The following is a 12,380-nucleotide window of genomic DNA, read 5'->3' as shown; positions in this document are numbered from 1 at the left end:
TGAGGTGTGTAATTTCGTATTGATTTTTCTTGTGAGACTTTAAAATGATTTTCAAATCTCTGGCTTCCACTGTAATGCTCAAGTTGTGAGTAGCTATCCAGTCTACGTTTTGCTTGGGGTAGTGCACTATGTTTGCTTTAGATGTTATTTCTTCTATATTTTACCAAAAAAAATATTAAAAGTGGAGCACCATGTTTCTGCCTGGTTTCGAACCAGGGACCTTTCGCGTGTGAGGCGAACGTGATAACCACTACACTACAGAAACTCTGCCTTAGCTAAGGCCCTTGTTCCTGCCCCCTGGCCAGGAAAGATCCTTTTGGCCTGGAGTCCTTGGCACTCAGAGAATGGCAGTGTCACATGCTCCTGATGGATGGGGTGGGGCACTGGCCCCACAACTCCTTCTGGCTGCAGCACCTCTGGGGCTGTCCCTGCCAGCCCTTTGAGTTCAGATTCCTTGCCTCACTTGATGAAAAAGAATCGACTCCTGGTCCCTGACAAACACACATTCATGCCCCATCCAGCAGAGTGGCGCAGTGGGACCGTGCTGGGCCCATAACCCAGAGCTCGATGGATCGAAACCATCCTCTGCTAGGCGGTAAGGGCTGCCTTTTGTCTTTGTCTTGGACAACCTCCAAATTGGAGGAGAAGGGTATTTTCTTGCTCCCGAGTAGGGTACTCTCCCTCCTTTGGCATTAGGTCTAGGCCAGAGCATGAGTTCCTGGAAAAGGTTCAGTACTGTTGACATAACAAATATTTGGCGGGAATGACCTTCCTGCCATATGGCAAAAGAATTCCCTGACTGGGAATCGAACCCGGGCCGCGGCGGTGAAAGCGCCGAATCCTAACCACTAGACCACCAGGGATATGCAATGTGTTTTCTTTCCCTCTGTACCTTCAAACGACGAGCACTGTATCAAACTGCTAATAAATGGGTCTTTGGCCTTCGGACATCATGCCAAGTAGCAGGGTTTCATCAATGGAGTTGAAACACTTGGCAGGGAAAGGCAGGGGCTGGCAGGATACAGGCAACTCTGAGACGGGGGAGAGGGGCTGCAGTCTCACTCGGAGGAAGGGGTCAGTGATTTGTGGGAACTGTGCCAGCCTGGAGGTAAGAGTTGGAGGCAGGGGAAATGTCAGAGTTGGAGGGTGGAGCACAGGCTCAGTCGGTAGAAGGGGAAGAAGAGTAAACCAGGAAAGTTAAAGGCCAGTTGTTTCCCCACCCCCTCCTGCACAACTGTCTTCCAGAACCAGGAGGGGACTGAAGAGGGATGAGCAGAGGCAGTTTCCACGCGGGCGCAGTCTCCGGCTGTGTGCACGCAGCCCATTGGGGGAAGATGCATCAATTCGTGGAGTGGTCCCCTGTTGCTGCAGCTGCTCTGGGGAATAACTGCCTAGACTCTAGACTGGTGTGCCTGGGTTTTCAGAGTTGTAGAAAAGAGTGTTCAGTGTCAACTTTGACAAATAAGAATTAACTATCTACCATGTGCATTCCTTTGGCTGGACAGTGGAGGGAAACCTGCCAGTCACTGGGACATCTGATGAGCAGAGAGCCACATCTTGGCAGTTGGATACAGTGGTCATCGCTTGAAAGAATGGAAAGACAGAGATCACCTTGCATACCTCTGATGGCACCATAGCACAGGTCTGATAAAAAATTAACTTCCCAAGCAACCGAGCATAACAAGAGGCCAATAAACACCTCTGCCCAGGTCTCTGTGGCGCAATCAGTTAGCATTTCTGGCTGTTAACCAGAAGGTTGGTGGTTCAAGCCCACCCAGGGACGGCTGCTGGCCTTCTACCTGCAATGAGGTGGCTGAGTGGTGAATTGCTAATCTACTGTCCTCTGCACACATGGGGGTTCAAGCCCACCCTCAGTAGCCCCTTAGGAGTACAATATCTAAGCAGACTTTTTGTTGGGGAGTGCTGGTCTGCCCCTCTGAAATGGCTCCTTTGTGGACCCTGAGATCATCTTCTGAGGCCCTCCTTTGTGTGCCTTGAGAGGTCTGGAGGGTGGCAACACGAGAACGGGGCCTTCTCTGCAGTGGCTCCCTGTCTATGGAACGCTCTCCCCAGGGAAGTTCGCCTGGTGCCTTCATTATACACCTTTAGGCTCCAGGCAAAAACACTCCTTTTTAACCAGGCCTTTGGTTGATCCGATTGACATCCTATGCCCTTTTAAAAATGTGGCCCTTTTGGGGAGATGGGGTGTTATTGGGTTGTTGTTTTTATGTTGCTTTTATATATTGTGGTTTTTATGCTGATCTTTTATGTGAACCGCCCTGAAACCCCTGGGTATAGGGTGGTGTGTGTGTGTGTGTGTAATTTTTTTTAAAGGCAAAGGAAGGAATGCACCAGTCAAGACTCAAGCCCAGATCGGTAATGAGACAATTCCTGTCATCAGTCTTATGATCTAAAAAGGATGACATCACAGCCCTGCCCAGCATCTCTTCCTCTGCCTTTTGCTCAGTCAACAAGCAAAAACAGTGCAGGCAGGCAAAAGTCTGCAAACAGCTGAGGGTGGTGGGATTCAAACCCACATGTGCAGAGTGCAATGGATTAGCAGTCCATCCGCTTCACCAGTCATCTGCTTTATGAGGGATGCGGTGCCCACAGCATCCTCCAAAGTAACATCCAGATGCACAGACCTATCGTACCACAGAGACTCTGCCCCTCAGCCTTTTTTGGCCTGAACATTCCCAGAAAGGGAAGGATGGCTGACAAACGATGCAATGATCCACAGCCAGCCACTTTCTCCCAAGCAGCTAGCAGAGTGGCGCAGCGGGAGCGTGCTGGGCCCATAACCCAGAGGTCGATGGATCGAAACCATCCTCTGCTAGTTGGCAGTGGCTGCCTTTTGCTTTTTCCTTGGACAACCCACAAAATAAAAGGGAAAAAGGGATCCCTTTTTGAGTAGGACAGCACAGCAACTCCTTCCTCTGGCAAAACGCCTGGCAGAAGGAATCGCTTCGAAGGAAGATGGCGTGCTGCTATTGCTTTGGTCCAACCTGCTAGTAAGGTGCTTGCTATGCTTTGATAGTGTTGCACACACCCCAGTCTCCAAGTGGCAAGAGATTCCAGGGGTTGCAGTGTTTTACCCAGGGTTCAGTTTCTTTTGAACAAAGCTCAATGGAGACTGTGGTGTCTTTAGGATATATGGCTTTAATTGAAGCTATATACCAGGGGTGGCCAACTCCCAACAGACTGCAATCTACTCACAGAGTTAAAAACTGGCAGTGATCTACCTCCTTTTTTGGTGTTCAGGTCAAAGTTGTTGACCTTTTTTTAGGAAGGAAACCCTGTTTTTGGGGGTTCAGGAGCCAGTGATCTACTGCTAGACGTGCCTGTTGGACATGCCTGCTATATACAATCTGAGCACCAGATTTAGGGGTTTGCAGCATTCAGTCTGCAGTAGAAGCCCCAAGCCACAGCTCTGTTTCCAGCGCTGAGCAATACATGCCTCTGTCTCCAGATTCCAGCATCCATGCTATTATTGCACCCTGCATTGTCAGTCTGGCATTCAGCATCAGGCTGGACTAGAGGACCTCCAGGACCCCTTCCAACTTTCACATTCTGATTCAAAGGATAAACTAGGCAGGCACACAGCTTTTTCTCAGCAGCCAACCAAGATGTATCCACCTCGAAACCCCTGCCAAGGTAAGGGGAAGGAAAAAACTCCTTTCTTGCGGGAAGAGAATAAGAAACGTGGAAAGTGGCGGTAGGATCCTTTCTCCCAGGCCTTTTGCCAGAGGAGGGAGTTGCTGTGCTGTCCTACTCAGCAGAAGACAAGGGATCCTTTTCCCCTTTTCTTTTGTGGGTTGTCCAAGGAAAAAGCAAAAGACAGTCACTGCCATCTAGCAGAGGATGGTTTCGATCCATCGACCTCTGGGTTATGGGCCCAGCACGCTCCCGCTGCGCCACTCTGCTAGCTGCTTGGGAGAAAGTGGCTGGCTGTGGATCATTGCATCATTTGTCAGCTAGGTATCTGGTCTGGGAATGACTTTATATGGATTCCCCAACCTGTAATGAGGCAGTATCATGCCATGTCTCCAGTTGCCGTGGCTATTTTCATTCTACAAACGGAAGATACAGACTTTCCCACCTGGGCTATTGCAGATGGTTGACATCCACCCGTCTTGGGAGACAATGGAGGCGTGTGCCTTTGGATCCTGCTAACAGCAAAGCAATATTAGCATGTCATCTCTCTCTTCTTTTCAACAATATTCCTTTTCCTAGGCTTGTTGCCAGAGGAGGGCGGCACAGCAGCTTCCTACTTAGTAGCTGCAGAGAAATAATTTCCACTCACACCCACATTTTGCCAAGGCAAAAAGTAAAAGTACCTAGCAGAGGATGGTTTCGATCCATCAACCTCTGGGTTATGGGCCCAGCACGCTTCCGCTGCGCCACTCTGCTGGATGGAGCAAGGAAGAGCCTAGTGTGCATCATCAGTTCGTTTGTCATCTATCCAGTTCTGGCAACAAAACCGAAGGATAAAAGAGACTGAGGGGCAGCCCTGCCCAGGTCTCTGTGGCGCAACTGGTTAGCACGTCTGGCTGTTAACCAAAAGGTTGGTGGTTCAAGCCCACCCAGGGACGGTTGCAGGCACTTTTTCCAGGATGTTGTCCTCTGCACATGTGGGTTTGGATTCTATCTCATCATCCCTTTTCCCCATTAATCGGACCCAGGTCAAAAGATCGGGAACCTCACATGTTGCCTCTGGTCTACAGTACTGGTGCAGCTGATGCGGGTCTTTCCTTCCAGGCAAGTGGTCCTGCCAAAGGAAAACCTCCTGTGGGCTTGCCTGGCCCACAGCAGTTATTTGCAGAGCATAAAATTGGACCTTTTTCTTTTGCATGGCATCAAAGGAAGCATAATAAGAGATTGAGGGGCACCTTTCTCCAGGTCTCTGTGGCGCAATGGGTTAGCGCGTCTGGCTGTTAACCAGAAGGTTGGTGGTTCGAGCCCACCCAGGGACGGCTGCTGGAAACCCAACAGCAATGAGGAGCCTGAGTGGTGAATTGCTAATCTGTTGTGTTCTGCCCACATGGGGTTTCAAGCCCCCACCCTCAGTAGCCCTTTTCCCTAGGATTTCAGCACATTATCCAAACAGCCAAAAAGAGTCACTATCACTGTGAATATAGTGAGTGCTTTAAAATAAGAAAGAGGAACTTGGGGTAGTTTTTCCCCCTCCCAGATCACTTTATCTCCTTATTTCACCCTTTGGCAATAAGCACCCAGTACTGCTTTCCCTCCTCATCATAACTGCAGAATAAATAAACGTGTGACTCTTACTGCTTTATTTCTGGCCAGGTGGAGAACACTGCTGAAACTGAAAAGCAGAGCAAAGGAACATTCAAAGGGTGGAGTCTAACTCTAGCCCATAATATTTAACTCTTCAAGGCTTGCTTGTTGAGTACCCTGCTCCCACTCCACTTGTGGAGTTGTTGAAGTGGACACCAGTTCTGCCACTGACCCTTTGAGCTGCAGGACAGTTCCTCCTCCTCTTTCTCCATGTAAACTGGGAAATTGGTATAAGGACACATGCACATCCCATTCTTAGTCTGTCAGGAGTGTTCCACTATTAAGATCTCAGACCAAGGATGCTACCACCCAGGTCTCTGTGGCGCAATGGGTTAGCGCGTCTGGCTGTTAACCAGAAGGTTGGTGGTTCAAGCCCACCCAGGGACGGCTGCAGGCATTACGCCCATGATGAGGTGGCTAAATCAGTTATTATCTTTGCTAGCCCTTTTCCCCACTGGCTGGAAGTCCCAGAGCAGTGGTCCCCAAATATTTTTCCCCCAAGGACCACTTGACAATTGCTGAGGATCTTGGTGGACCACTTGATAACGTTTCCTGCCTGTTGTAGCAGCTGTAATGCGCTGTACTAAATGATTTTTAGTTGTAACCTTACAGCACTCTGCAGAACACCTGAATGAAGCTTGTGGGCCACTGGTTTGGGAAACCCTGTCTTAAGGTATAAACTTCTAGCTGGCAGGCTGGAAAAAAAAACCCAGGAAGGTATGCACCAGCCGGGACTCGAACCCGGGTCACAAGATTGGGAACCTCGTATGATGCCTCTACACCACTGGTGCAGACGATGAGGACCTTCTCCTTCCTGGGCAGAATGTCTGCTGAGGAAAAACTTCCTGTGTGATTGGATGGCCCAGAGGAGATTTTCAGCACCCTGACCAAAATGTGTAGGGACCTCTAGCTTTTTGCATGTTGTGTCCAGTGCAGAAGCAAGAGGCAGCAGCAGAATAGCAGAAGACATTTTTCTTCTATCAACCTCTGGGTTATGGGCTCAGCATGCTCCCCTTCCGGTTTGGGAAAAGGAACCTGAAATGGCTTTTATAACTGGTTTTCTCTTAGCTGAGTAAAACCTCAGGCCAAGAGGGGTGGAGATCTCTGTGATGCAATTTTTTTAGCACATCTGGGCTTTAGCTGGAAAGATGCAAGGCCACCCAGCTGTGGGTATCATGTTCCGGATGACATGGACAAGTGGTGAAGGCCATGGACTGCTAATCTGTTGCGCACTGTGCTGTGGGTTTGAATCCCACCCTCACAGGACGCTTGCAAGCTTTTGGCTGCCTGTGCCTTCTTTGCATGTCAGCAGAGAAAATGCCGGTCTGGATTCGCACCCAGGTCACTCACAGCACTGGCAATGTTGAATGAACGCCATACACAGGATTAGCACTGTTGCATGATGAGGCTTCTTTCTACATTGGTGGCACAAATGAGCGGTCCCTTCCTTGGCATAAATCCTTTCAGGCAAACAGGTAGCAGCTCCTTAGGTTCCCTCAAGCCCTGGAGATTATTTTGCTGGTGGTGCTGTGGGTTATACCACAGAGCCTAGGACTTGCCAATCAGAAGGTCGGCGGTTCGAATCCCCGCAACGGGATGAGCTCCCGTTGCTCAGTCCCTGCTCCTGTCAACCTAGCAGTTCGAAAGCACATCAAAGTGCAAGTAGATAAATAGGTACCGCTCTGGCGGGAAGGTAAATGGCATTTCCGTGCGCTGCCCTGATTCGCCAGAAGCGGCTTAGTCATGCTGGCTACATGACCAGGAAGCTGTAAGCTGGCTCCCTCGGCCAATAAAGCAAGATGAGCACCGCAACCCCAGAGTCGGTTACGACTAGACCTAATGGTCAGGGGTCGCTTTACCTTTTACTTTCTTCCAGAGGACTAGGAGTTAACATAACAGAGTTGCGGATCCTAGAGAGGCTGGGGAAAATAAGTAAACAGCGCAGGGCATCTTCCTCTTCCGCCTCCCGCTCCTCTCCCTCGCACTGTGCTGCGAAATAGCCTTTAGGTCTGGAGCCTCTGCTGCCGGTTGCATTCCTAGCTGTGGGTGCAATGCAAAGACAAAAGACCGTGCGGAGCAGGTGAGCTAAAGCAAGGAAGGAGAGAAAGAAAGCCTAGGAAGAAACAGCTGCTGGGCGGCGGCGGGGAACAGAGGAGCCCATTTCTGCAGCAGCCAAATGCAGACAAAGAGCCCTGTGGAGCCTCGCAGGCTATCAGATTGCTGAGGAGCCGGGGGCTGGAAGGGAGCTTCTGTGGGAGCTTCCAGGCAGGTATTTGTTTTCTTGGGGAGGGGCTGCAGCTCAGTGGTTAGAGCCTCTGCTTTGCATGCAGAAGGTCCCAGGTCCAATCCCTGGGGCTGGGAAACACATCTGTCTGAAACTGCAAAGCGGCTCTAGGAGCCAACTCCTGGGGACCGAGGTCCCTTCAGCCTCCCCATAAAATATTTGAGGGCCCCCTCCCAAAGTTGATGAGCATTGTCATTCAAACGGTGTGTGTGTGCCATGTACAGTGGTACCTCAGGTTACATAGGCTTCAGGTTACATATGCTTCAGGTTACAGACTCCGCTAACCCAGAAATATTACCTCGGGTTAAGAACTTTGCTTCAGATTGAGAACAGAAATCGTGCAGCAGTGGCGCAGCGGCAGCAGGAGGCCCCATTAGCTAAAGTGGTGCTTCAGGTTAAGAACAGTTTCAGGTTAAGAACGGACCTCCGGAGCGAATTAAGTACTTAACCCGAGGTACCACTCTAATCAGTTATGTGTGGTGGGGCTTACCTGTCGTCGTCCCCAAATATTTTATTCAGGCTGGTACACCTGGAAGCTGCTGCCTGTCAGTGTTGACAATAGTGAGCTGAATGGACCTGACTCAGTATAAGGCAGCTTACTATGTGAGATCGTGGCTAGTAGCCAAACAGCCTTACCCACTGTGAATTTGTCTTTTCAAACCATTAGACTGTGGCTTTTTTGTTTCGTCATGGCAAAGTTAATTATTTCAGTTCTGTTTTAGGTTTTGAATCACGTGTGCACGCTGCCTTCGGATGGCTTGTCCCAAAAAGCAGCAAAGGAATACTTGAAATAAAATAATAAAATTAAGAGAGCAAAAACAAGGGTGGGGAGATAACACGGAGGTAATGAAACATCACAAAGAAACAACTGATACAAATGCATCTGTGGTGTGTTTTTTGTCATTTTTCTTAGCAACAACTCTGGGGAGGAAACATCCAATTCCAGATATTGCAGTCCAAAAGAAAAACAGAGCTATACAAACCAGGAACTCTTCAACTCAATAGCTATTCCAGTTTAGTCGAAACTGTGGTTAACTGTTTCAGAACAAGCCAGGGTGTAAACCCATTGTTTGAAGCTGGCTAAATATCTTGGTTTGTTGTGAAGCTGTGAATTATGGCTTCCTGGTTCAGTTGAAATGGAAACTATAGTGAGTTAAATAAATCCTGACTTAATTGCTGACTCCTGCAAACAGAGGAGTAAAGAGGCTGCCCAAAGTCTTGTTTATATCACCTTTATCAAATCAATATATGATCATTGGAAACATCTAAATGTAAAGCATCGTCCCGTGTTTTCTGTTTTGTTCCAGAAGGTGATGACTTAGACAAGCAGAAGGAAGATCTTTCGCTAGAATGGTGTGACCTTCCCCATCCTATTATCATCCAAAAGTGGCAAACGTTCTGGGGTTGAAGAGATGCCGGGAAGTCAACAGGGACAAGGAGGACAACCTGAAAAGGCAACAGAAGGAGCGTTCCTTTGTGAAGATGGAGATAGTAGTTTAAATGAAAGTACTTTCCAAGAAGGAATCCTCATATGTAAAGGGGGAACTATGGGCACAGACTGTGGAAAAAGCCTCCATCAGAGCTTTGAGTTTCTTGAGGATGACAGTGTGAAGAGAGGAGGACATCAATATAAATGCTCATCATGCTGGGAAACTTTCCATGACAGAACCCACTTGGATACACATGAGAGAATCCACACTGGAGATAAACCATATGAATGCACAGATTGTGGAAAAAGCTTTAGCACGAGCTATGGGTTTATTGATCATATAAGAGTACACACAGAGGAGAAACCATATATGTGTTCAGACTGCGGTCAGCGCTTCCATCTGAAATCAAACCTTACTGCACACAAGAGAACCCACACAGCAGAGAACCCCTACGAGTGCTCTGAGTGTGGGCAAAGCTTTGGTAAGAAATCACATCTTGTCACGCACAAGAGGACCCACACTGGAGAGAAACCCTATCAGTGCTCAGATTGTGGGAAGAGCTTCAGCCAGAAAGGAAATCTCGTTTCCCACATGAGGATCCACACAGGGGAGAAGCCGTATAAATGTTCCCAGTGCGGCAAATGCTTCTCTCATTGCACTTCGCTGATGATGCATGTGAGAACTCACACAGGGGAGAAACCTTACAAATGCTCCATCTGTGAAAAAAGCTTTGTCAACAAGGGAAACCTTGTTTCACATGTGAGAATCCACACAGGGGAAAAGCCCTATGAATGCAGAGATTGTGGGAAAAGCTTTAGCACCAGCTTTCAGTTTATAGAGCATAAAAGGCTACACACAGGGGAGAAACCCTACATGTGCTCAGACTGTGGGCAAAGCTTCAATTCAAAATCAAACCTTATCACACACAAGAGAACCCACACAGGAGAGAAGCCCTATCAGTGTACTGTGTGTGGGAAAGGCTTCCGGGTTAAATCGTCCCTTACTAAACATGTGAGAATCCATACAGGGGAGAAGCCCTACGAATGTCCTGAGTGTGGGAAAAGCTTCAACACTAGCTCCCTGCTTGTGAATCACAAAAGGGTTCATACAGGAGAGAAGCCGTATAAATGCTCAGGATGCGGGAGAAGCTTCCGTCAGAAAGGAAACCTTGTTTCACATATGAGAATCCATACAGGGGAGAAGCCATACCGGTGTACTGACTGTGATAAAAGCTTCATTGACAAAAAGTCGCTTATTAAGCACAAGAGAACCCATACGGGAGAGAAAGCTTATGATGGTAAAGATGGTGGGCAACGCTTCAGGTGGAACTCAGTGCTTTCATAGCACAGTATAATTCACTGGGCCTGACTGGACAAAGTCTCTCCTTGGTCTGACTTACAAATGCATGGTGGGAGGGAGACTGCCGACTCAGTGCTTTCTCACTGACTCAGCATTTCTTCCCCACCTCCGGCATCACCAGACGTCCACATGGGACCATATATGGAAATATGGATGTGCACTTGGGTTGAATTTGTGTGGTCAGTACCCAGATAGAGTGTGGTCCATTTCTGACCTACATTGGCCATAGAATTGTAGAGGGCAAAGGGACCCTGAGGGTCATCTAGTTCAGCCCCATGCAATGCAGGAATTTCAGACTGCATTGGAAATACTGTGTATTTCTGGGCTGTGCACGGACCAAGTGGGATGTCTCTAGAGGAGGGGTCTGGAAGGGGTCTGAAAATCAGGACACCTTCAGGAGTAGCTGAAACATCTGGGTGTGCTTAGCCTGGAAGAGAGATTGTGGGAAGAGAGAGATTATACCAGCCTTCAAATAACCACACAGAATATGGAACAGGCTTGTTTTCTGTGGCTCCAGAGGGCAAGATTTGGGTGGAAAGTGCAGGGAAGCAGATTTCGGCAAAACATTTAGAAGACCTATTCGACATTGGGGCAAAATTAATCAGGAGGTGGTGCTAGGGTTTTTAAAATCTGAAATACAGTGGTACCTCCGGTTGCGAACGGGATCCGTTCCGGAGGTCCGGCCATATCCCGAAGTTTTCACAACCGGAGAGACCACTTCTGCGCATGCGCGCGTGGCGGTAGACCGCTTCCGCGTGTGTGCGAGTGCCGAAACACTTCCAGGTTTGCCGCTTTCGCAACCCAAAGTTTATGTTACCAGAGGGTAACGTAACCCGAGGTTCCACTGTATGTCATCTGAACCTGTGCACCCTGGATATTCCAATGTTACCTTTTACCTTAACTGTCAGAGGCAGCGCATGCCTCTGAATACCAGTTGCTGGAAACTACAGAAGAGGAAAGGGCTCTTGTTCTCGGGTCCTATTTTGGGCTTTCCATTGGGGCAAATGGTTGGCCTTGAGCAGGATTTTGGGCTCTTCTTACAGTCTTATGCCACACCACCACACGGATCGTTTCAGAGGTCGGCAGCTACCCAAATGAGCAGGAAGAGAAGATGTGGTGCCAGCTACACATGTGGGCAAGATCAGGGAGAGGTATTGTCCGATCTCACAGTGATGCCACAACACATCCCATTACAGCAGCCTTCCCCAAGCTGGTGCCCTCCAGATGTTTTGGATCACAGCTCCCATCAGTCTTAGGCCAGCCTGGCTATGCAGCATTAAGAGGAGGGCAAGGGGGGAACTTCTGTTGCCATTTAGAGCAACTTCTCAGTTGCCCTTAAATTGGCATCGCCAGCCACCACTGGCCATAGCCAGAAGTGCGATGGGATGAGAGATGGGACGCTTACCTTTGTACAGTAGAGTACATTTGACCCCACAGGCCTGGGGTTCCCCCTCCTGTTTTAAGACCATGTTGGAAACATCTGGCGTTCCATGGGTACGAGCATGCAGAAATGCAATGGTGGTAGGGATCTGAAATGCATATTCTGTTCTCGTTTATAATAATTTGATGCTGCCTTTTTAAAAACGTGGCTAACAGGAAACAGAGTATTTTTCTGGTCTTTTTGTTCAAAGTGCATAGCTACTAAGTGAGAAATAAATAAATCTGGTGTGTTGTAACGGAATGGCACAGCTTAGACCGGGATGGGGAACCAGCAGTCTGCCAGATGTTGCTAGACCCCAAGCTCCCCTGATCATCTGTGGCAATGCTGAGTGGAGAGGGAAGGTGATGAGACTTGGGAGCCCAAAACATCTGGAAGGAGTCAGGCTGAGGAACATGTTTTACAGAGAGAGAGAGAGTTCAATTGCCAGTCTAGAGCAGGCAAGTTGGGCTAGAAATGTAAATGCATCATCTCACAACTTAAAATTTAGTAGATTTATATGAATTGAACTGTAGGTTGGATGTTAAAACCTTTGTTTTTCTCATTAAATTCTACATTACAAAATATCTGT

The 12,380-nt window shown here is 48.5% G+C and overlaps 1 protein-coding gene across 1 annotated transcript; it reads left to right on the top strand.

The window, feature by feature from the left end:
- Positions 1–7,232: 7,232 nt before the first annotated feature.
- Positions 7,233–12,375, top strand: LOC310670624 (uncharacterized protein). The gene is made up of 2 exons (XM_083426228.1): positions 7,233–7,378; positions 8,890–12,375. Exon 2 carries the CDS (start codon positions 8,995–8,997, stop codon positions 10,354–10,356), a length of 1,362 nt encoding a protein of 453 aa, XP_083282354.1. The 5' UTR covers positions 7,233–7,378; positions 8,890–8,994; the 3' UTR covers positions 10,357–12,375.
- The last annotated feature ends 5 nt before the right edge of the window (positions 12,376–12,380 follow it).

Source organism: Podarcis tiliguerta, assembly GCF_965153285.1.
Source record: "Podarcis tiliguerta genome assembly, chromosome: 2".
In the NCBI taxonomy this organism is placed as follows: domain Eukaryota; kingdom Metazoa; phylum Chordata; class Lepidosauria; order Squamata; family Lacertidae; genus Podarcis; species Podarcis tiliguerta.
The sequence above is the reverse complement of the archived record's forward strand: the minus strand, read 5'-3'. Positions and strand labels throughout refer to the sequence as shown.